Raw genomic sequence first — 23,379 nt, forward strand, 5'->3', positions numbered from 1 at the left:
TCTATTCGTTCCATTCTGCTTTTTGAGGTGGTTAGTGAAGTCTCTGGCAGCTAAGGTCTCACCGGTGCGTGTGAGAGTGTGAGTGGACGCGTGTGCGTGCTTGCCCCCAAAGCGCAGCCGTGCGAGGGGAGAGGGTGTTGCTAGGCCTGCAAGCGGGTTTTGAGCGAGGATCAGACAAAGCAGAGCACGAATGATGACGTACACACGAAGGAGGGCGGCGATGCCCGGACCGGAAGCGATGTATTGAGCTGTGCGTGCGCCACTGAAGGAGACTGGAAGTCTCTCCCTCCCCCTCTCCTACCGCCACCATCGCCACATTTTCCATCCCCATTCACAGAGTTTGCCCAACAGTGAAGCATTACGCGAGTGCGTGCGCTTTTTACTGACAAGGGGGAGCTTGATCAGTTGCGCTTCCCAACTGCACGAGGAGGCAGTGCCGACCGTGACCGGCGGCCACGGACCACAGGGAGAGACGTTCATGCGTCACACATCACAGCTCTTCCGCAAAAGGAGCACACCATGCATGCTTGGGGAGGGGAGAGCTCGCCCTCGTCTATGGGAGCAGACGTTTAGCAGATCGCGGCAGCAGACAAGTCGGTCATTAGGCAAGAAATGGCCGAGATCGAGACGAGCATGGAAGGAGTTGCACAACGCTTGCCACCACAGAAGCCCGTCGCGAAGACAGCCGTCAAAACGGAACCGCGGGGACCGCAATGGAGGGCAACGCTAGCGGCAACAGCAGCCTCCTGTTTCTGAACGCCGGCCTGCCGCGGTACCTCGGTGCAAAGGCCGGGTGCTCCACACCGGGAGTTAAATTCATGGGTGGCAGTGTCAAGTGGATCAAGAGCGCAGGAGAGGGTCACAGCACAGGTGGCTGAGAAACCGCCGGAGGCTACGGTGTGGTGGGTGGGGTACACACGGTCGAAGCTCAGCGGAGACGGCCAGGACGGAGACGCAGGATGGACCCCTTGAGAACCACGGCGGCTCAAACACAAAGCCGAGTCGGCGGAGGCCGCCCACGCGATTGCCGCAACGCGGTCTGGGCGGCGATAAGCGCCCCTCAGTATTCCTTTTCCCTTCATCGCTGGCCGCGGAATGGGCGGCTGCAAGCGCAGCTATGGAAGAAGAGGCATTGCTTGAAATTCGAGCCTGGTATGGGGCCATGTCTCGCTACACCCACCCGCCCAACCCCACGCACCGCGATCTTTTACGGGCCTGACAGCAATCGGCTCTGCAGCTGACGTCGGGGAACGCGCACGCGCCCAGCCAGATTGTTTCCTCTCTCGCCTCCTTGCCTACTCCAACGCTGGGAGGACCGCCGCCGACGCGTGGCGCATGCACACAGAGGCACCCAATCGCAATGCGGTGCTGATGCATCAACATGGATAGGCATGCCTATACGGGAGGGCGCGGTCTGCCCCCACTCACCTCACATCTGCTTAGCGGATCCATTCGGCCCGCAGGCGTAGCGGAATGCTGAGAAGTGCATGCAGCCAGCCAGGAGCGCCAGCAATACACATCAGCTTCTTTCCATCCCTTCACCTCTTCTCTGTCCACCCAGTCGTGCGGCCGCCATCGCCGCCACCACCTACGCGGTTCTCTCTTGTTGTTCTCACAGATACCTTGCTTTGTTTTCTTTTTTAAGGATCCCTACACCCACTAAGACGTAGTCGCGCGTCGCCATAAGGGACAACAGCACCATCAGCAGCAGCAGTACTGCGCCTCTTTTCTGGGTGTGTGGCTGGTCTGGGACAAACGGTAGAAAGCGGTCGCCGGCTCGTTGGCGTGTACACACCGCCCCCCCCTTCCCCTTTTGTTGCTCCGGCGCCACCGCGAGGTTTTTTTATCTCTAGCGTGTCTTTGAAGAGCTTGTGCTCGCTTAATGTGGCAGTTGTGGTTGTCGACGCTGCCTTGACCTCCTTCTGTCCCACCTTCCCTCTTTGCGGAGTCCATCATCTCTCACAGGCGTGCGTTATGCTGCGCTCTAGTGCCCCCCTCTGCACCCTGGGCGGCAGTATTGTCCATAGCAAAGCCCTCGTCGCCCCCGTCTCGGAGGTGGTGATCCGCGATGCCGGCACCCACCTACCCGGTATCCCGCATGCGAACCGCGTGTGCCGCTCCTATCGGCAGTGGCTCAAGCTCGCTGTTCTCTGCCCACCTAGCGCCCTGTGCGACCTTAACGAGCACGCGCAGATGAACGAGCGCTTTGTGATTATTCTACGGCAGAAGTTCCGCGAAGGGGCCGCACTGCGCGACCCGGACCAGATCGCCGTGGCAGTGCAGTCGTGTGAGCGCAGTCTCGCCATGTTCCGCTTCCTCGCCGCAGACGGCGCAAAGCGCAAGTTCCCGGAGGCAAAGCCGCGGCTGAACCTTCACAAGATGGGCTTCTTGGAGATGGGCAAGCTAAACTACAAGCAGATGGTGAAAGAGTACTGGAACACCTATGTGCTGCGCAAGTGGTAGCACTCGCGTCGAAGAAGCACATCGCAGGAATGGAGAAGAGGGGGGGGGACTCTGCGTGTGTGTTGGTCTCTGCATCGTGTGTGTGTGTGTGTGTGTGTGTGTGTCTCGTGAGTAACGGTCAGTCTCTCACAGCCGGCGGTGAGTCGTGTTATCTTTGGGTGACGCTGCATGAGAAGCGGTGCCTTTCTCTTCTTGTTTTTTGCTTGCCGCAGCAGCAGCTCATGCCCATCTCTCTGTCGGCGTGTGCCTGTGTGGGCGTGTGTGTGCATACCTCCCTTCTCTTTACATTCGTGTTCTTCTTACAGAATGAGCAGCAACGACAGCGGCCGTCAACGGTAGGGAAGCTGACGCCTGATAAGGCGCGATGAGGGCAACAGAGGGTTTCCTTCGTGGTTGCGTGTGTGGTGGTGGTGGGGTTCTTTTTTAGTGCTACCGATCCTCCGCTCCATCGCACACACACACACACACACACACACGCATAAGCCCACGGGCCTGGCATAGCGAGTATGCTGAAGCTTCTTCCACTCGGTGCACGTGTCTGGACGCGTGGTGTCTCTTGAATACCCTTTCTCCCTCATGAACCGGAGATTCGACCTGACGAGCATCATGTCGTCTTCATCTTCTCCTACCCTCCGCCCGGCATCTCACCCCCCCCTTACCCTCTTACACACGTGCACACACTCACTTCTCTGCGGCCATCTTCCTCACTGCCCGTGGGACGCCCATGACGTGACGGATGCTGGTATTCTAATGGAGCTATGTGGTTTCTCTCGCTCCTACTCGGGCACACACACACAAACCTCGAGTGCTATTCGCCCATTACCATCACCGCCACCACTCCACATACACACAAATTCCTCCACCACTGCGGGCTGGACACGGCCGACGTCGTCTCCCACTTTTTCTGCTTGCCTTCCTCCTCCTCCCCCTCCCCTTCCTCCTCCCTTCCCGCTGCCTTCTGGTCTCAACGTGTGTGTGTGTGTGTGTGTGTGTGCGTGTGCGTGTCGTCCTCTCGAAGCACGTAACCGATAGGGTCACCCACCTCACCCTCGCCAACAGCACTGCCGCTTCCCGTTATCTTTTCCTTCTGCCGTCATCGACATCTGCTGTCCTCCACGCTAGCCTCCCTCTCCCCGCCACCGCCTCTGTGGTACCGACACCAGATAAAAGGTCGATGTTTTCGTTGCACAGTAGTCCCAGCTCAGACGAGCTTGCCGAGGAGCTTCGTCAGCAGCTCGCCACTCTGCAGAGTTGCAGCGATCATCTCCAGCAGTCCCTCACGGCTCTCCGCCAGCAGCCAAAAGCACCTGCATCCGTCAGTACTCATGATGCGCAATCCGACGAGCCTCATGACGAGCCGCAGGAAGCTGTGCAACCCCCCGGGCAGGAGCAGTCGGAGCATGACGGGGCGGAGGGCTACCCCGCCGAGAACACCGACGCGAAACCGCAGCCAGCGCAGGAGACGCCCGCTGCGAGCACCGCTGCACGGGAATTGGAGGAGACGGTGCCGCAAGAGCACGAACCGTCACAGAGCGCAGAGCCGCCTGAGTGCCACGCCGAGGACTCCGCTCAGATCCCTAGCACCCAGGAAGCACAAACGCCTACCGCCCTGCACAGTGCCACTGAAAACAATGCGGACGACACAAATCCCCTCACATACAACGTGCCGTCAGCAGCTCTGATTCAGGATCTCCCCTCCTGCCACCTGCTCACATCGGCACACACACCCGACACGTCGCTTCACCGCATCAACCTCTCGGCCAGCCAACACAGCTCCTATGGTACCAACAGCGCCTGCCTCTCCCCTGCCCGAAACACCCACGCGAGCACACATGAGCCGATCCCTTATCGTCAGGACTCCGCAAATCCCTCAGCTGCATACGCCATCGACCCCACCACGGCGCGCGAGGCGGGGGAGCACGCCGAGGAGTCGGAGGAGGCTGTGCAACCCCCCGGGCAGGAGCAGTCGGAGCATGACGGGGCGGAGGGCTACCCCGCCGAGAACACCGACGCGAAACCGCAGCCAGCGCAGGAGACGCCCGCTGCGAGCACCGCTGCACGGGAATTGGAGGAGACGGTGCCGCAAGAGCACGAACCGTCACAGAGCGCAGAGCCGCCTGAGTGCCACGCCGAGGACTCCGCTCAGATCCCTAGCACCCAGGAAGCACAAACGCCTACCGCCCTGCACAGTGCCACTGAAAACAATGCGGACGACACAAATCCCCTCACATACAACGTGCCGTCAGCAGCTCTGATTCAGGATCTCCCCTCCTGCCACCTGCTCACATCGGCACACACACCCGACACGTCGCTTCACCGCATCAACCTCTCGGCCAGCCAACACAGCTCCTATGGTACCAACAGCGCCTGCCTCTCCCCTGCCCGAAACACCCACGCGAGCACACATGAGCCGATCCCTTATCGTCAGGACTCCGCAAACCCCTCAGCTGCATACGTCATCGACCCCACCACGGCGCGCGAGGCGGGGGAGCACGCCGATCCCCGCCGAAGCGATAACGAAGCTGGAGATGTGCATTTCAATCTCGAGCGCGAGGATGCTGTGTGTCGGGCGGCGGCATCACAGGCGATTGTGGCAGAGGGTGTAGGTGGTCTCCCGTTAAGTGCATCTTTGCCACGCATGCTGGACAGCCACGAGGTATCAGGGGCGCAGCGGCGGCTCTCAGATTGCGGGGCTGTGAAGCGAGGGGTGTCGAGCATGCCGAAAGTCGGGTCGCATCTCCGCGGCGGTGAGAACCACACCGGGGTGTCTGATCTTGTCCCCCCCGTTAGATCACCGCCGTCTCAGCAGCAGGGCTACCTCTCTCTGTACGCCTCGAAGAAAAGCGAGCTGGAGAACGCGAAGGAGCCTGAACGAACCTTGGTGGAGCAGGCGAGTGGCGTGGATGGAGAGCTGGCCCTCTTCGTGTCTTCTTCACTGCTGCCTGTATCGCGCTGCCTATTGCAGGTGAAGCCCTTAACACCGCGTGAGCAGGGCCACGACGGCACCTGTGTCACTCCTGCAATGAGTGTCGCAGCCGCAGCATATGCCTCGTCAGTTGTGACCTCAAGCCGCGCTGGGGACGAGGCAGTCGCACTCACCTCCACTGCGCCCGCTCGCTTCCAGCTGTCGAGCGCTGCAAATGGCGACGTGGTGGAGCGTGACATCCTTGCTGGGCGCCCGTACTGGGACGCCGAGAACCCCAAAACAACGAGCTATAGAAAGCCGAGCGCACTGCTGGAGGCAAAGGAGAAGCGAGAGTGCACCCTGTTCCGCCGCTACTCCCGTCGGTACAAAAAGCTCGTAGAAGACTCCGCCGTTCACATGGGCGGCGAAGCCGGCGCCTCCATCTTGAGATCACACGAGGCCTTCAAGGTAGCATGCGAAGCAGCAGACCAGAAGCCGATTCACAAACGCAGCTTCTACGAGGGTCCCAGCGTGAATTGGAAGAAAGTGCTTCTCGAACAGGCTTCGGGGATGAGCAGCGTCTCGAACGGGGCTGCTTAACAGGCGAGCAGGTGCGCCGGTAGGTTGAGGTGTGACCGCCGACGAGTAGCAAAGGTGATTTTGTGAGGGGGTTGAACATGAGATGGCGGGAGCGGCGCCGATGGCCTATTATACGGATCCGGTGGAAAGACACGTCACGCGTGACGTCCGAGTCTTGCCTTCACCTTTCTGCCTGGTGCGCACACCGAGCTTCTATATATGCGTCTCGCGCTCCGGCCGCCTTTGGTCATTTTCTGCCCGCCCTCCCTTTACCACCGTCATCCTGCGCTTGCTCGGTGTACCAGCCGCATCGCTCTTTTAATCCCTCCCTCCACACTTCAAGGAGGAGGCTTCGCACCCTGTAGCTGAGGGGTTGGGGGAAATGGTGGGGGGTGAACAGGAGAAAAGAGGCGCCATCAAAAAAAAATAATAACACAGCCACCACACATAGATGTACGTATAGGTGTACGCGTATATATGTCTGTGTGTGTGTTCTGAAACAGGCGGCGGCCTTGCGTACCCGCCACTCTTTTTTTGTGTTTTTCGGCATTGTATGCCTGTGCACACACTCGCGCCACCAGAAGTGTGATGTATGTATCTATCTAGACACCTATACACAAGCACATATGCATGTATATATTTTTTTATGCAGGGACGAACTCCCAATATGTACAGTAAACGTTATGGGCAGCATCGCACTTCGCTTCCCCCCCCCCTCACCCCTTTTTTGCTTGTTTTTTTTTATGATGGCCTTGTGGCTGCCATCCGCTTGTGTGTGTGTGTGTGTGTGTTCACGTGCCTGTAGATGCACTTTACTCGCTCTCTCCCCTACGCGTCACACCGGGGCAACTGGAGGAGTGCCGGTGGAGATGTGTATAGATGTGTGCAGGGGGTGAGTGGGGAGGGGGGCCGACCGCAAGTGCTTTCATGTTCACCTGGAAAAGACAACAAAGACGGAGTAAAAGGCGAGCTGAAGGGACGTTCTGTGAACGGTGGGCCACTAATGCTTCAGGGCTGTGAGAAGGAGGGCAGCGGCAGAAGAGCGTGCGTTGATGGCCGCCACAAAGAGACGCAATAGGAGGGTGTCATTGCTGGAGGAAGGAACGGAGCTGCCAGCCCGTCTTTTCTCGGTGCCGCTGTTCTGATTGCGCCTCTTCTCTTCAGGTCTTCTTCACCGTATCCCCCGCGCCACGTGTGTGCCGGCAGCATGGTGGAAAGGGCTTGGGGCAGCAAAGGACCAGTCAAGCGATACACGCGTGAATGGAGTGCTTGCTCGTGCAGCACGCCGTTCTGGTGTTGAGGAGGCGCATCTGAACGGCTCCGCGCCCCCTCCCTCCAGAGGCGACGCTCGGAAAAAAAAAGAGGCTCTTATGAGCGCTATCATGAATTTCGCCACTTTCTTCCTCCTTCCTCTCTTGCTACCACACTGTATTTTTTTGGTTGCTTGCGCGTGTGCAACGGACCGTCGACAACTGCCCTCCCCCTCCCAATGGATTTCTCTCTCTCTTGTCGAAAAGAGCATGCCGTTGGCAGCACCAGCAGCTCTATCTACAACACTAGTCGCACTACGCCACTCTTCTCAGAAGACGTAGCACGGGGGGTAAGCTACACGTGGAAGGCCTCTCACCCTTCCCTCGCTCCCTGCCTCTCTTCAGCATCAGTCGCACCAGAAAGCTTCACATTCCTGGCACCGCTGGAAATATTGAACGCAGACACCCATACAAAAAACGAAGGAGGAGGGAGGTGTTTGCTATCCCAGAGTTTTCTCAGCGCAGCGCACACCGACATAACGCGACAGTGCAGCCAGAGCAACACAAAGAAAAGAGGAGAGGAATAAACGTGCAAGCACACACAGCGTGGTGAAGTGCGACCCCCGCTTTTTCTTCGCTAAGGAGAACCATCATACGGCAGTAGTCGCTGTGGCTGTTGCCACGCTCCTTATCCGCGCCCTTTCGGGCTCACCTCACCCTAAACCCTTTTTTTCCTCTTACCGCCCCACTTGTTGCGCTTGTCGGTTCACATCTCGCTCCGTCACCCATCACCACGAGGAAAACGCCAAGCACACGAAAAGAAGCCCAGCGACAGTCAGGGCAGCCAACAGTGCCGAGCGCACCTCTACAGATACACACATAGAGAGTAGTGCATCCCTTCGCACACCCACACGCAGGAATAGCGTCATAAACGCATACACAAGCACACACATATAGAGATAGCAAGAGAAGGCCCAAGGCCTCTGTGTTCGTCTTTCCGGCCCTTCGCTTTCCTCTCTCCTTCCCGTCCACGAGCCTCACATCACGTTGCTGCACACGCCCCTGTGTCACACCCACACTCACCCACGTTCACTTACGTCTGTCGCTGCTGGCGCTGCGGGGACTTTTTTGTCTTTGTTGCGAACGCTCTTCCCTCCCCCCCCGCCCTGTCCGTGCGTGTCTGAGTGTGTGTGTGTGTGTGTGTGTGTGTGTGTGTAGCTAGCCATGCTTCGCGCTACTACTCTTGCTCGCGGCACGCTTGTAAAGATCGGCCGCGGCCCGAACAACGTAACGGAGTCGGCCAGCAACGCCCTTCTCGAATCCCTACAAGACCACGGCTACTGCTATATCCAGCACCCCTTCATTCAGAAGACCATCCTCGATCAGCTTCACCGCGATTGCCGCATCTTCTTTGAGCAGTATGTCCTGCACCTGCACGACGCTGCTGCGCAGGGCAGCCTGAAGCGCAACAACCTGCACAACTACAACTGCACACAACTCTCCCCGTACGAACTGGAGAGCATAAAGTCCCCGAGTGGGTTCCGCGGCTACTACCGCTACGTCGGCGCGAGCGGCATCGATGACGCTATCGAGTGCTTCTCCGTTGGCCGCGACGACGTGGCTGACCCGGCAGTGCTGCGGCGCGACTACTACAAGCAAGCCGGTTGGGAGGAGAGCGAGTACCTGAGCATGATTAGCCGTCGCAACCCGTGGGACATCTTGCTGAACCACGTCAACTCAATCCCCGCATCCGGCAGCGGCCTCGGCCCGGGCATGGACCGCAACGACAACTTCATGTCCGACTTCAAGGACATGATGATGGCCTACTACGACCTCTGCTACACGGTGAGCATGGACGTGATGCGGCACATCAGCTGCGGCCTCGGTATCCGCCCCTCCATCCCGCAAGGCGGGCCGGACCCGACGATGGACTTCGAGCTTGAGTACTTCACGTCGTTCCACCAGAAGCGCGACTGCGACTTGCAAGCCAAGTACTACCCGCAGCTCGGGGAAGGGGCGCGACTCAAGAACGGCGTCGACATCCAAAATCAACGGTCGGCGCACAACCCGGACGGCGTGAAAGTGCTCCGGCGCAAGGGAGCCAAGATGCAGCCTCTGGTGAGGACGGCGAGCGCCGAGGACGGCGATGATGACAAGGACGTGACGGTGCGCCTCGACACGCACAAAGACCTCAGCACCATCACCCTGCTCTCCCAGGACTCGCTTGGGGGGCTGGAGGTGTGGGACGACGAGAAGGGCTCCTACATGGCCGTCCCGGTGCTCGAGGACGCGCTTCTCGTGAACGCCGGCTTGTTCCTGGAGAAGTGGACGGGTGGCCTCATCGAGGCAACACCCCACCGCGTGCGCAACGCCAAGGGCGGCAGCAGCCGCTGCAGCATTGTCTTCTTTGCCCTGCCCGACCACGATGCCCGCATCGAGCCGCTCCTGCAGCAGGAGGACAATCCGGCAGTGGATGCGCAGGACAGCTTCCTTGCAGGTGACATGATGCCCGCCCCGTAAGACGGATAGGTGGAGGTGCAGTAGCGGCAGCGCCAGCGCTTTCTCTGCCTCAACGCCGTCAAAGTAGAACGTGAGCTGTGGGGAGGAGTGTGCAGGGCTCCACACAGAGAAGTCCTGCTCGTGCATAAGTATGCCGCATTACAAGAGGGAGCGGCAGGTGTCTTTTCCTTTCCAACCACGGACGCCAGCAGCCCCCACCACCATCACCCCTCTCTCTGTCTCTCTGCCCTCGCCCTCCCTGCAGCGCGCGGGGGCCTGTGTGAGCCTCCAAATTTCCATAGAAAGAGTCATAGAGATCGAAACGTCGGCAATGTCACCATCGCCCTGTCGGTGCGGCGTGGCCCTCGTTGTCCTTCGTCGTTGTTTGAAAATGTATGTGTAGGTGCAAGTGTGTCTGTGTATGTGCATGCGCAGGTCTTGGCACATCAGGAAACGAGTGGTATTACTGGCTGTCTGTCTGGTCCTTGGTTGGCTTTCTTTATGCTCTTTTTTTTTGTGTGTGTGTGTGTGCGTGGCGTCGCGGCGCGCGGTGAGACCATCCGGTTTCTCTTCTCGTGTTTCCTCGCACGCAAAGGAGACGACGTGAGAACACGAATACAGAACGCTGCCCTCGTGTGGCAAGCACATATCACGCCCCGCCCTCTCACCGATCTACCCAGCCAGCCTCTCACCCTCTCGTTTCTCCCTCTCATATATGTCGCCGTCACTGTGACTGTTAGCCGTCATGGAAGGAAGGAGTGCGGAGAGGGAGTGTCAAGGAGCAACCGCGCGCGGTGAGGGCCAGAGACAGCCACAGCAGCAGCAGCTGGTAGGCGAAATGGATGAAGGCGGGTGCCATCACCGCCACCCATCGATGAATGGCAGGAAAAAGACACCTCCGTGTGCCTTTGCATCTTACCAACGTTTTTGCTCTTCCTCTCTGACCCCTTCCGTCCCCTCTCCTTCTCTCCGTCTGTGTCTGTGTTGGGCCACCTGTTCATGCGCGTGGCCCCCGCACCATCCACGACGGCGACGCAAATACATGCGCGGCCATGAAACCACAGCCCTACCTACGTGACTCTGAAACGCCAGTACACAACCACTACCATCGTTGCCAGTGCCGTATCTGCCGTCACTACCGCTCCCGCCCCCCCTCCCCCCTGCCGCCCACCAAACTCCGCCCGCCTCTGCCCCTTCTCCCTTCGCCAAAGATGGACTTCCTTGATGACATTCTGTTCCACCCCATCGTGGCCTTCACCAAGAACAGCCGCATGCTGGTACGCAAGTGCCAGAAACCGAACTACAACGAGTTCACGACGGCTGCCATCGCAGCGTTGATCGGCTTCTTCATGATGGGCTTCCTCGGTTTCTTTGTTAAGCTGGTGTTCATCCCGATCAACAACGTCATTCTTGGTGCGTAAGGCGCGACTCACGTGTGTACGTGTGCATCGACGTGTTCGGTGCTGCTGCGTTGGTGGGGAATTGTCATTGTTGCCGTCGCTCGAGTGCTTCGTCGCATTCTACGAAGACCAGCACGAAGAGCTCCCAGCGACATCCTTTGGCCCCCACTAATCGGCGTTGTCTCCCCTTTCCCCGCTTTTTGGCGTTTTTCTGCTCGTACACAGTGACGCGGCGGCGGTAGTGTTTCAGTGTGCGACCTCGCCGCACGGTGTGTATGTGTGTACGTGCGTGTGTGCCAAAGTCAGGAAGAGGAAGAGGAAGAGAAGGCAGCGGAGGAATAGAGAGTATGCACAAGTAGTGGGGGGCTGGAGGCCGCCATGCATGGAAAAGGCAGGCACAGAGACTTTCTAGGGAGACGCACGAGCTCATGCTCGTGCACACGCACGCACCGTCACTGCCGCCCGCCTCGCTCACCCTCGTTTCTTTGGGCTTTCTTTCATGTGCAGATAGGCTTGTGGCAGCAGCAGTAGCGGTAACAGCATCGCTGTGCGCGTGCGTACGGCTGTGTGTACATGTATATGTCAAGGTGATGACCGAAAGCGGTGCTTCTACTTCGTCTGTGTATACATGTGTGTGTGCGTGTGTGTCTCCCAGCAGTGTATCCTCTTTTTTGTCCGCCAGCCGTCCCACCTCCACGCTCCTGGCCCCTCCCTCACTCTCTGGGGCAGACAGCTCTGGTTCTTCGTGCGCGTATGTGGTGGCGTATGGTGCTCTGAGGCGTTGGGTGTGTGTCTTTTCCTAAGAACATGCACATACAAGTATGACAAGACGAAAAGGTGGACTGTTGCTGTAAGAAAAGCACAGAAGACACGCAATATTGGGGAGGCGGACGGGAGCAGCAGCAGCCGTTCTCTTCTGTGTGCTGCCGGAATCTACGAATCTCTTCCCTTCTTCTCCCTCTCTGAGAGACATGTGTGAGTGTGGGTCGTAAGGAGGGAGGGGGTGTATGTGGCGCACGTGTAGTTCCACGCCTGCCTCCCCCCTTCTCTCCACTGCCGTTTCCATTGCAGCCGCGGAAGAATATGCCAGTGGCACGCTCATCACCACAACGCAGACGCTGGACGCATGCGCACATGTGTGCGCGTAGACTCTGTCTTCCTCACCCTTTACAAACCCCCTCCATCTTCCCATGTCTCTGCTCTTCTCCCCTCTGTGTTGCTGTGCTGCGGTTCTCAGCTCATCTCCGCGTGGCGTGTGCAATGCGCAACAACGGCGTACTCCCCAGAACCGCAAGCACACGCACCCACCTCTCGACGCGCTAAAGGAAGAACTGAGGGCATTCGCCTCCGCCACAACTCTGCTATTTCACCTTCACGGCATCAATCACCTTGCAGCATCCTCTCTGCAGTGTTGCGAAGAGTGCCATCCTTCCGTCGAGCCGTCTTCCCTCCACCCCGCCCTACTCTACCCCACCCCCACCCCGCCGCTGCCGCTGCCGCTGCCGTCAGCACCCTCATCCATGTCAGCCATTAAGCGCTCGCTGAACGTGGGTGTGGTGGGCATGGGTAACATGGGCATTCCCATTACCCGAAACCTCGCCTTCAAGGCACGCAGCGCCATGTATTTGCAGATCCACAGCCGCACTCTCAGCAAGGCGCGCCAAGTGTGCGATGACATGAGCGCCGATGGCGCCACCTGCGCCATGCGCATCCACGACCGCTACAGCACCATGACCAAGTGGTGTGACGTCATCCTGCTGACCTTGGCACACCGGGTCGCCTCACGGAAGGTCCTCCTGGAGGACAGCGAGGCCCTCGTCACCAACGCCCGTCCTGGGCAGATTATCGTGGACCACACGACCGTGGACATGGAGCTGTCGCGCGAGTGCGCCCACGAGGCAGAGCGGCGCGGTGCCGTCTTCCTCGACGCCCCGATGAGCGGTAGTCCGAAGCAGGCCTTCAACAACCAGCTCGTGCTCATGGTGGGTGGGCCGGCGGAGCAGGTGCAGCGGGTGTCGCCAATCTTTCGTATGTATGCGGACAACATCCATCACATGGGCGCCAATGGCAGCGGCACGGCGGCTAAGCTGCTCTCTCAAGCGCTGGTGGCCTCGCACAATGCCGCCGCCGCGGAGGCAATGACGATTGCGAATCGGCTCGGCATCGAGGACTACCAGAAGCTCATCCAAGTCTTGGACGCCTCGTGGGGCTCGAGCACGATGCTGCGCCGCAACGCGCCAACGATGCAGGACCTCGTGCGCAACCCGGACAAGCTGGCACCATCCTCTGGCGCCAGCATCGACAACCTTCTCGAGGATCTCGCGCTGCTCGACGCCTCCTTACCAAAGATCGAGAAGGGCGACGACGGCAATGGTGGGCGCGAGGTTGAGGAGGAGCGCTTCCCTGTGCTAGACGCGTCGCTGCGCATGCTGGGCGCCGCCGCCGAATCTGGGATGGGTGACCGTGATATGGCGGCCGTCATCCACTACATCCCGGCGGCCGCCGCCATGGAGAAAGAAGAGGGGGTCCGCGTTCAGCCTCGCGGGCTCACGTCCGGCGCTTTTCTTGGCCGAAACGCCACCGGAAGGGTGAGCAATGGTCCAGCAGCAGCAGGGGCTGCAGTAGCGACTTCGTCGCCGCCGGTGTCGGCGGAGATCGAGATGGACCCGGGCTTTCTGGCGGACTCGCTCAGTGCCGCCGAAAGTAGCAGCAACGACAAAGGCAGCACGACGCAAGCCGCATCAATCGCGGAGCCGTTGACAACAGCTTCCTCGCAGCAGCCCCCAGCATTCACCCTGGAGGACTTTTACTAGTACCTCCTTAAGGTCGGAGAGAGCGGAAGGGGTGTTGGTGGTGTTGGCGGCGTGTGTAAGGAGGGGGTGTACGCTGCCTACTGAAAAGACATGCTGCCCCCTCCCCCTCCCCCAAACCTCCATTGAGTCTGGTGTATGTGCATGTGTCTGTTGGTCACACAAGTTTCTCGGGGCCCCTCGCCATCCTGTTTCTGAGATGGAAGTCTCTCCCCCTCCTTTCCCGCCTCGGCAATCTCGACTCTCGCTCTCTCGCATGTGCAGTTTTCAAACGGGGGTGGGTGAGGTGGGAGTGCGGGGTGCCTACGCTTTAAGCAGCGCAGCGTGCACATATCTATAAGGCGCTGCAGACGGTAAGTCGACATGTGTCACGCGAGCAGCAGACCGAGATGAAGAAGTAGAGGGTCGCCTGGACAATATCATCCATCCCTCGCTGAGGGGAGGGGGGAGGAGGGGGTCCGCGCCCCCAATCGTTGTCCTTCTCCGCCACGGCTGTGTTTGAGTATACCACTGCGGCACGCATGCCGATCCTATCCCCCTTCACTGTCCTCTTTGGGCCGCACCACCTCCTTGCGTCGTCTCATTTTTTTTCTTCACACACACGCACACGCGCACTGGCTCTTCATTGTCGGCGTCATGTGGTTACCTTCTGGCGCGTCCATGCGATCGCGCCGCACTTCCAGCTGTAGACAGTCAGCACAGAAAACGACGGTGGCAGACGCCTCACTTGTCTGCGTGATGCACCTCATCTCTTGGGTGTCCTTCCCCTTCTCCGCACATGTACAGTCCAGAGCTGGAGTGGCTGCTGGGGAGTGCCACGCCGGTGCAGCAGAGGAGAGAGTTGAAGGCATCTGCGGCGACCGGATGCAGTGTCCCTGCATCGGATAGCCTCCACCGTGCAGCCAAGCTTGACAGCACGGTTGTCGACGGCCATGCCATGCCACCGCGACCTCCCACAGCCCCGTCAGCCCAGCGCTCCACATGCACGCCGGAATTCTACAACAACGTGCAGGTGATTGGTGGACTGCCACGACGCGGTCCCCGTGCGCCCACCGATACCTTCAGCGCAATGCCGTGCCGCTTTCTTTAATGCACGGCCGACTCTCACTATCCCTTCCGCTTTTTGTGTTGTTTTGGGGGTTTCGGCGTGCCCATTTCTCTGCCATACAACATGAGGCCAAAGGTCACCCCCCTTCACACAGATACGCACGGCCTTGCCACAGGCCCCGACATCCGCGTGGTGCGAGGCAGCCGTAGGCACAAGCTGGCACAGCAGTGCGCCGACTCGGTCATCCGATCATGGCCTCGGCCTCAAACTCCACCCAACCACCCGGCTTCACAGTCGCTCCTCCCATCATGCCGGTCGCCAGGTGGCGCATCCCACTCGGGGTGTAAAAAGCGGGCTCCCCACACCAGCGGGCAGTGAGAGGCTCGGGTAAGATGCGTGCGAGTCACACTGACACTCTGCCCATCACATGGATGGTGTACACGTGTTCACTGTCGCAGGTCGCTCGGGCCCAGCGCCGTCCCGGGCCTGACTCTGTCACCACCTAAAGTTGTTCTGCATTGACAGGGATAAGGGGGCTGCCTGGCTTCCGTACACAGAGTGGAGGGGAGGGCGCTGGACCCTGATCCACCACACTGAGCTGCCCCTCCCCCGTCGTCAGGATCTTCTCATGTGCGCAAGCAAACAAAGCCCCCCTCCCCAATGGCTCACGTGCACTCGGTCTTCCTCTCTCAAGTGGTGATCACGACATTCTATCATCCGGCAGCAGCTAGAGCCCCGCACCCGCTCCTCTCCCTCTCCTCGCTGCACGCACAGAAACAAAGACGGGTGGGGCAGCGGGTAGTACTGTTTTGTATTTTACCAATCTGTGTGTATGTGTATGTATGTGTGTGTGTACGTTGCATGCACACGAGAGCTGCTCAATCTTCCGTGGTGGTCCCCCCTCCTCCTTCCACTTTCGCTGTACCTCTCAGTGCCTTTCCGTGCTTTTGTGTATGTACGCCTTGCTTGCAGCAGTGACTCCTTATAGTGTTGCCGTACCTTCATCAGTGATCGCATCTCTCTCTCTATGTGGTTGCTTACACGCCCTAGCACGTGTGCCTCATCTCCTCTCCTTTCCTCCTCCCCCTTTTTCATCTCTCTTTACCTCTTGATGCGCTCCGCTTGGCGCCCATTCGGTTTCTCCCGACGTCTCTTGCACCCTCTATTACTCCGCGTGTCGGGGAAGGTGCTTCACTTCGCATTTTGCGCACACGCGCAGCGCTACCACAAGCAACCAAAACATGTATGCGAACATTGGAGAAGAGAACCAGTTCACCGGCCTCGTGGCGCGGTCGAAGTCGTCTTTGCAGCGCGCAGAGGACTCGGCCGCCGCGACATCAGTGGCGCCGCCGCCGTCGAACACCGGCGATCGATGTCCTGCATCTCATGCGCACGAGCCCACCGTTGCCGATGAGACAGTCGACACTACGTCGATTCTGCTGATGCATCTCGATCAGGTCCTCGCTGCTGCCACTGCAGCGAAGGCACACGCGCGCATCAACAAGCATCAATGCGCGTTGGCTGTACGCCGCCTGCGATTGATTGCCGTCACGCTACGCAAGATGCCGCGGCCGGCGCCGTCGCAGCCGCTGCTGACCGCGATGCAGTCCCTGTGCCTGCTGCTGCGTCAGTGCGCACACGACGGTGGCGTGGTGGCAAGCACGGCGGAGTCCGCCACGGCACTGCAGATCCTGTACGGTCCCGACGGCGATCCACTGGGACCGGCACAGTGCTGGCCGGTGCTGCTGTATCATCACTTCACAAGCCAACTGTTCTTCCAAGGTGCTTACCGACGCCTCTGGGCGGCGTGGTCCATGTACTCGCACGTGGATCTGGAGCGTGAGGATGGCGTTGCCGAGTCGCTGGACTGCGCCGAGGATGGGCAGGTTATGATGGAGCTGCTCCTCCCCATGAGTGTTTCTGGCAGAGAGGCAGATCAATCCGCCTTTGAAGAGGTCGGCAGCGTCAGCCATCATCTGCGCGACCTGCAAGCCTACCACCAGCGGCGTAAGATGAGTCCGTGGCGAATCCTCTATCAAGACCTGAAGCCGACGGATCAGCTCGTACTGGGGGCCAGCCGACCACGAAGCGCATCGGCATCGGCTCCTCCGGCGGCGACGGTGGCAGTGAAGCACCACGCTGATGGTGAGAAGGACGTTCGCTTCCGTGTTTTACCGCACGTGTACCGGTACAGCGGCGTCCCTGTCGTCGTGAAGGCCCTCTGCGGCGCGGCGGGCACGAGCGACGCAGAAACGCAGGAGGTGGCCATGCAGCACGCGACAGAATTCGTACTGGACGTGGGGTGTCGCTCCACGTGGTGTCACCCACATATCGTCACATGCCTCGGTGGATACACGGAAAGGTTCGTCGACGACGCGGAGAGCTCGAACGCGTCAGCGGTGCGCGTCGAGGTAGACGAGAAGGCGGGAGAAGAGCGCCCGGCAAGCGCTGCCATGGCGAGCTTCCCCTGGCAGTGTCCCGTGTCGGCCGTCACTGGGAAGCCGATCATGGCTCTGGGGTACGTCCTTGAGCTGCAGAGTGCGAGATTGCTTTCCACCGCCGCCGACTCTGCGCAGGCCTCCTACGTCACGCTTCACGATTTGCTGTTTGCTCCCCCTTCTTCTGCCGCTTTCTCCTCAGCATCCCTCCCTGTTCTTGGGCGGCACCACTTCACGCTTCACGAGGCCCTCGACATCTGCTCCCAGATCGCCGATGCGCTGCAGTACATCATGAGCGACAGCCATGAGGTGTCGGAGGCGGTGCAGACGGCGTGGTTGACCGTCGACCCTGCGAACGTCTTTGTTGTGCGCATGGTCGGACTGAACGGGGATGAAGAGCCGGTGCACCAACAGGAAAGGCAGCAAAAGGGTGGTGTCAGCGGCGACCAGCATGCGCGAGACACGTCGTCGCCCTTGTCGGTGAATAGCGAAAGTGCCGCCTGGGCAGCCAGCGTCACCCCCTTCGCCGAGGGCGGCAGTCGTGAAGAAGCCCCTGTCGCGAGCCAACCTGACCTGCAAATCGGTTCCGTCAAGGCGTCGGAGGATGGCGGGGGCCGAGTCGACCGGAGCCTCCCCTACAAGGCGGATACGGTGCAGACACGGAGTGAGCGGGAGACGGAGGTGTACGTCTGCGGAGGAAGAAAGGGCGATCGCGGCGGCGCCGAAGATGCGCTGCGCCTTCGATCAAAGCACTTCGTTGTGCGCTACAGCCCGCCGTGCAGGTGGACGCCACACCAGGTCGCCGGAAGTCGTTGGCGCCCGCATGCGCGAGCCACGGCCCCCGCCAGCTACGTCGTTGTGCAGCTCTTCCTCGCTCTCCTCACGGGCCAGGTGCCCTACGCGTACATCAAGACAGACCGAGAGGTGGAGGAGCGGGTGTTCGCGGGTGCTACGCATCAGCTCGGCAACACCTCGGGCACCGCGTCGTGTCTCTCAGGAGCAGAGCCGCTAGCGCCGGTGAAGCCAAGCAGCAGCAGCCAAGGGTACCGTATTCCACCCTCGCTGCCGCCGATGGTGGCGAACTGGTGTCGGCGCGCGCTCTCCCTCGATCACAGCCAGCCGCCCATGGAACTGGAGGTGCTGCGCAACACTCTGACGACGATTCAAGCCTCTCTGCCTGATAACGTCCGTCACGCACACCTGCACGCGGGGGAAGACGCGACTGAGGGGGACAGAGGAGCCGGTGGCGGTGGCGGTGGCAGTGGCCCCAATCAGGAGATGCAGTCCTGCATGAGTGGTGAGACGCTCGATGTTTAGGAGAGGATTGGCCAGGAGGAAGTCTGCTGAGCGAGCATATAAACTGTGAGCTCGCAAGATCCCTTTCTGCTCACTCCATCTTTCATCGGTGTCCAAAGGTCTCCTGCCCTCCCTCCCTCCCCACCTTACGCCTCACCGCCTTCTCTGTGCTCCGCGGCTGTGATGGCGGTTAGGGCTGCTGCAGCTGCTACGCTGTGCTTCTGTGTCTTCCTCTCCCTCTTGTTCGCCGCGTTGCTTGTGCTTTATCTATTTTTTTTTAGTATTATTAGTGTCGCTTCTCGTCTCTTCCACCACCGCCACCCACCCGTCCACCCTCCCAGTCGCCTTAAACAGCTATCATCATGACGACCAATCCGTCGCCCTCAAAACGAAATAGCCATCGACTTGTGCCGCTCTCGTTGCCCTCCCCCTTACCCTCCCTACTGTTCTTTTTTCATCGACGTGAAGTTGGATATGCACGCTGCTGCTGCTGCTACCCTCACCACACCACCGCACGCCCTCCTCGTTTTTGCTTGTCCCTCGCCCACTCGCTCTGTGTCTGTGTCTGTGTCTGTGTGTGCGTGTGTGTGTGTGTGTCTTCTTACTCTTCGCCCTCTGCATCGGTGCTCTCACCCACCCACCCCCGCACGACCGCGCTCTCTGTCGGTCACGCCCCACCTTTCTGCTCTTTGTTGGTGTCTCAGTGCTTCCTTTTGCCTGTTCATGCTCACCCCCATCACGAGATTTACACACACGCATACACGCACACATGCACCTGCAATTCGCGGAGGGCGCACAACTGTAGGGGAACGGAGACCATGCACTTTCTCGAAGAATGCATGGAGAGCGGGTCGGGGTTGGGGTCTCACGCCTCGAGGCACACGCTCTCCTTCCCCCCTCCACGTCCCCCCCTCTCATCCCGAATGCGCCCCTCTCTGTCTCTCTCTCGCTGACGCGTGTACAACGTGATGCACTCGCCCAAAACAGAGCAAGCGCACCACTATAGAGCAGGTCACTTACGCGTTCGAAACAGCACGCACATACATACATACAGGCCGCACATACGGGTGCTAACTCTTCCAACTGGTGCATGTGTATCGCTGCTGGTGCATCCTTGGGCATCCTCCTCCCCGCTACATTGCGCTTTCTTGTTGTTGTAGACTCCACCTTTTGCGTAGAATCACGCGTAGAACTGCCCACCTCCCTTCCACTTTCCCTGCATCGCCCTCTGCGCATACACGCGCACACTCGTACGTGTCGCGAGAGGGTGTGAAGAAATCCACACAGGAAAGAGGTTATGCCGCATGTGTTGTCGGCGAGTCGCACCGGCAGAGGCCCATCGTCCGCCAGCTCCTCCTCCACAGACCCTCCGGAGGGCACCTCCACGGAGCTGTACCTCCCGGTGGGGCGGCAATCAGCTGCCGCCGACGCTGCGACTGCGATGCCACGCGCGGCGGAGAGTCACGAGCTGCACCACGGCCGAGCACACTCCTACGCCTCGGAGCCAGATGAGCACGAGGGCGCGGACGCTCTCATGCCCGCGCCGACACACGTGCAAAACCAAGCGGCATCCCCTCCTTCTCTGAGGCTTCGTGAGCAGCAGCATGCGGTACTCTTCCCTTCCCGTCCGTCGAGCCCTGGGAACAGCGCCGGCACCGGGGCTGGGCAGACCACACCTCCCGCAGTGCCGTTTTCCTCATACCACGAAGCGTCACCCCCAACTTTGGTGCCTACCTCCAATCAGAGCCTGGAAGCAGCAAGCTCGTCAGCCTTTTCTCACGCTGTGCGGACCCACGCCGCCCCCTCTTCTCATTCACACGCACCGCGCACGGGTATCGTCGACAGCAGCGGCTACCACTACTCGACTCGAACAAAGGTGCCACAGCTGTTGCCACCATCGCCACCTGCACCACCTCAGCAACCCCTGCAGCGGCGCTCGCCTTACGTGAACCACCAACGCACTTCCAACGTCACGGAGGCGGCGCCCACCACCACGACAGCGATGCCGCTGCTGCCAGCGCCGCTGGACACTGCCTCTGCCTCTTCATCTACGTCCCAGCAGGCTGCAACCCGCGCAACAGCAGCCGGTCCGGCTGCTGATGTACCCACAGCCTCGCACACCTCCAGCACTGCCCACTGGCAGCTGACCTCTCCAGAAAGTCACAGGCATCGCAGCGATGTTCACTTGGCTCAGCGCGGTGCCGTCTTCGAGTACGCCTCCGAGGCGGTCACTACCCTCGAGCAGCAGTACGGCGATGCCCTACAGCGCCTCAACACAATGCACCGCCTCTACGATCGGCTGGACGCACACAACCGCACCCTCGCGTCCGAGTTGAAGCGGGTGCGGCAGGTGAGTGACACCCTGCACAACGGTGTTGCGTTTCACCTGTACAACAGCGTGCGGCAAGTGAAGCACGAAATGAAGCTGCTGAAGCAGTACGTTGAGCTTCTGAGCTCCAGCTTTAGCAATCAGCTGCATGTGCTGCAGCAAGCTGTCGTTGAAGAGCTGCCGCACTTGCTTGGGCGGCACGACCCGTACACGTCGCTGCTGCCGCACGGCGCGGAGGGGCGGCTCCAACCGATTGAAACGCGAGTATCGATCGGCGCACCCAGCGGTAGGGCATGCTCGCTGGAACGTGTCCCCAAAGCGCCCTCCCCAGTGCTCGGCCGACACGTCACCGGGGCTGGTGGCGACGTGGGCGCGGGCACGCAGTTCTACAGTCAAGATTACTGGTGGAACGTCATGTCACCGCATCCGATACGGTCGCCGTCCAGTGCACACACTCAGACAGCACCGGCAGAGATGGAGGCTGGCGGCTGGGCTGGCGTCGTAAATGGCCGCGATAGAGGTACCACCGAGAGTGAGCGCGATCTTTCGCCACCAGGCCAGCTGCCTCTCAGCATTGAAGACGGCATAGAGAACAATCGCTTGATCCAACCGTCAGGAGAGGCACTGGTGTCGCGCCGCGCCTACCGGGAGGTGCAGGAGGCCCTTGCAGATGCCCAGCGGCGCGTCGTCGAGCTGGAGCAGACGTCCTCGAATCAGCAAACGGACTACGAGAACCGCGTTGCGCAGCTGAAGGCTGCCCATCGAGCCAAGGTTGCGACGCTGAAGGAGGAACTCGCGCTGCAGCGTCGGCGAGCAGAACTGGCGCAGGATGGTGAACCGCAGCAAACCGCACTCTCGACGGGGCTGCCGGGCCAAGCAGCCGGTCTCATGTCGCCTTTGGATGTCAATCAGCTGGTGCAGCTGCTTCTTGAGCATCAGTATCAGCAGCCCACAGCGAAGCAGCGCCCCGGTGCCCCTTCGAAGACGTCTAGTCCTGCCTCGACGGTGCAGCCAACACGGCAAGCGCGCCACAAAGCCGTCCGATCGCCTCTGCGAAAGTGGGAGGATGGTGATGAGATTACAGGGCAGAAGGACAGCCAGCACGACAGCGAAGACACGTCCGCCACCACCGACTCCGACCGCGACTGTCGCCGCCGCGCTGCGCACCCGTGTGCCACTGAGTCTGCCTCCGCCTCGAACACAGACGACGGCAACGGTGATGTACGCCCCTCCTTTGATCGCAGAAAGCGGCGTGTGCTGCAGGCGATTGCGAGCAAAGGCAGTGGCCGCCACCGCACAGGCGCTGATGGTGATCTTCACATTCCAGACCGCTACTCGCCGACCGCAGCAGCCCGTCGCGTCGAGCGCGCTCGTGAGGTGCTTGGCTGCGATGCGCGTGACGGCGAGAGGCAGCAGCAGAGCCAGCGAGCTCATAGTAGCAGCAGCAGCGGAAACCGCCGCCAAAGAGAGAAGGTGGCGGCAACAGAGGCAGCCGGCGCCACCGCCACCGTGCGGCGCTCGCTCGGGTATGAGCGGTGGATGGATCACTCGCGTGCTGCTTCGAGAAATGCGGAAGGGTGCGCCTCCCATACTGGCCGCTCCGCAGCGCGTATGCGACCTCGCACGGTCAGCGGCGCGGACGCTCCCAGTGTGCCGACGCGCAGCTCCAGCCGCCGTTGGCAAAGCGCCGGTGGTGCTGCCCGAGACGCGCGACATGACGCGGGAGCCGTCGGCGTGCAAGGCGGCTCACGGTGCGCGGCGCCGGCGCCTAAGCGCGTGCGGCCCGTGCAAAGCCAGCCCGACGCCAAGGTCGATCGGGTGGCGCAGGGTATTTGGGCGCAGGAGCTGCTCAAGGAGCGCAGCTGCCTATAGCCAACTACAAGGACAGAGATTGGAAACGGTGGATGCCATACCAGGCTGTGATGCGATGCACGGCAACAGTCCAAGGGTACACATCGCCCCATCCCCACCACCACCACCACCCGCTTCCTCGGCCATTGGTGTATCGTTCATCTGTTGCCCTCCCTCCATCCCCTCTGCGCACGTGTGTGGGGGAGAGAGGAATAGAGGAGCAACAGATGCACGCTGATGCGGGTATCACTTGTTTTCCGTTGTCCGCTGTGTTTGTTTGCCTGGTGTTGTTGTCTGCTGAGCGGTTTCCTCGTGCACCACAACTGTCATGATATCACTGTGTACGCGGAAAAAGAGAAACGGCTAAGGGGGGAGAAGGAGCTCAACAGCGAGACAGCGCGTCCACCTCGCATGCCGCCCTTCTCTCTCCGTCAGTCCATTCGCCTACAGAACGCGACACTCGCAACTGCGGCGACTCACGAGGGGAGAGACGCACGTGAGACAAAACGAA

At 60.2% G+C, this 23,379-nt stretch overlaps 7 protein-coding genes across 7 annotated transcripts; all 7 read left to right on the forward strand.

Moving 5' to 3' along the window:
• Window positions 1–1,974: 1,974 nt before the first annotated feature.
• Window positions 1,975–2,463, forward strand: LINJ_25_1020 (conserved hypothetical protein; the record flags this gene model as incomplete). Its single annotated transcript, XM_001466094.1, has 1 exon — window positions 1,975–2,463. One exon carries the CDS (start codon window positions 1,975–1,977, stop codon window positions 2,461–2,463), a length of 489 nt encoding a protein of 162 aa, XP_001466131.1.
• Window positions 2,464–3,637: 1,174 nt separating this feature from the next.
• Window positions 3,638–5,968, forward strand: LINJ_25_1030 (conserved hypothetical protein; the record flags this gene model as incomplete). Its single annotated transcript, XM_001466095.2, has 1 exon — window positions 3,638–5,968. The coding sequence occupies one exon, from the start codon at window positions 3,638–3,640 to the stop codon at window positions 5,966–5,968; it is 2,331 nt and encodes a 776-aa protein (XP_001466132.2).
• A 2,453-nt stretch (window positions 5,969–8,421) lies between these two features.
• Window positions 8,422–9,717, forward strand: LINJ_25_1040 (conserved hypothetical protein; the record flags this gene model as incomplete). Its single annotated transcript, XM_001466096.2, has 1 exon — window positions 8,422–9,717. The coding sequence occupies one exon, from the start codon at window positions 8,422–8,424 to the stop codon at window positions 9,715–9,717; it is 1,296 nt and encodes a 431-aa protein (XP_001466133.2).
• Window positions 9,718–10,907: 1,190 nt separating this feature from the next.
• On the forward strand, window positions 10,908–11,117 carry LINJ_25_1050 (putative protein transport protein Sec61 gamma subunit; the record flags this gene model as incomplete). The annotated part of the gene is made up of 1 exon (XM_001466097.1): window positions 10,908–11,117. One exon carries the CDS (start codon window positions 10,908–10,910, stop codon window positions 11,115–11,117), a length of 210 nt encoding a protein of 69 aa, XP_001466134.1.
• A 1,499-nt stretch (window positions 11,118–12,616) lies between these two features.
• On the forward strand, window positions 12,617–13,909 carry LINJ_25_1060 (dehydrogenase-like protein; the record flags this gene model as incomplete). Its single annotated transcript, XM_001466098.1, has 1 exon — window positions 12,617–13,909. One exon carries the CDS (start codon window positions 12,617–12,619, stop codon window positions 13,907–13,909), a length of 1,293 nt encoding a protein of 430 aa, XP_001466135.1.
• Window positions 13,910–16,195: 2,286 nt separating this feature from the next.
• Window positions 16,196–18,709, forward strand: LINJ_25_1070 (conserved hypothetical protein; the record flags this gene model as incomplete). The annotated part of the gene is made up of 1 exon (XM_001466099.1): window positions 16,196–18,709. One exon carries the CDS (start codon window positions 16,196–16,198, stop codon window positions 18,707–18,709), a length of 2,514 nt encoding a protein of 837 aa, XP_001466136.1.
• Window positions 18,710–19,985: 1,276 nt separating this feature from the next.
• Window positions 19,986–22,889, forward strand: LINJ_25_1080 (conserved hypothetical protein; the record flags this gene model as incomplete). The annotated part of the gene is made up of 1 exon (XM_001466100.1): window positions 19,986–22,889. One exon carries the CDS (start codon window positions 19,986–19,988, stop codon window positions 22,887–22,889), a length of 2,904 nt encoding a protein of 967 aa, XP_001466137.1.
• Window positions 22,890–23,379: the final 490 nt, after the last annotated feature.

The sequence above is a fragment of the Leishmania infantum genome, chromosome 25, assembly GCF_000002875.2.
Source record: "Leishmania infantum JPCM5 genome chromosome 25".
Lineage (NCBI taxonomy): Eukaryota > Euglenozoa > Kinetoplastea > Trypanosomatida > Trypanosomatidae > Leishmania > Leishmania infantum.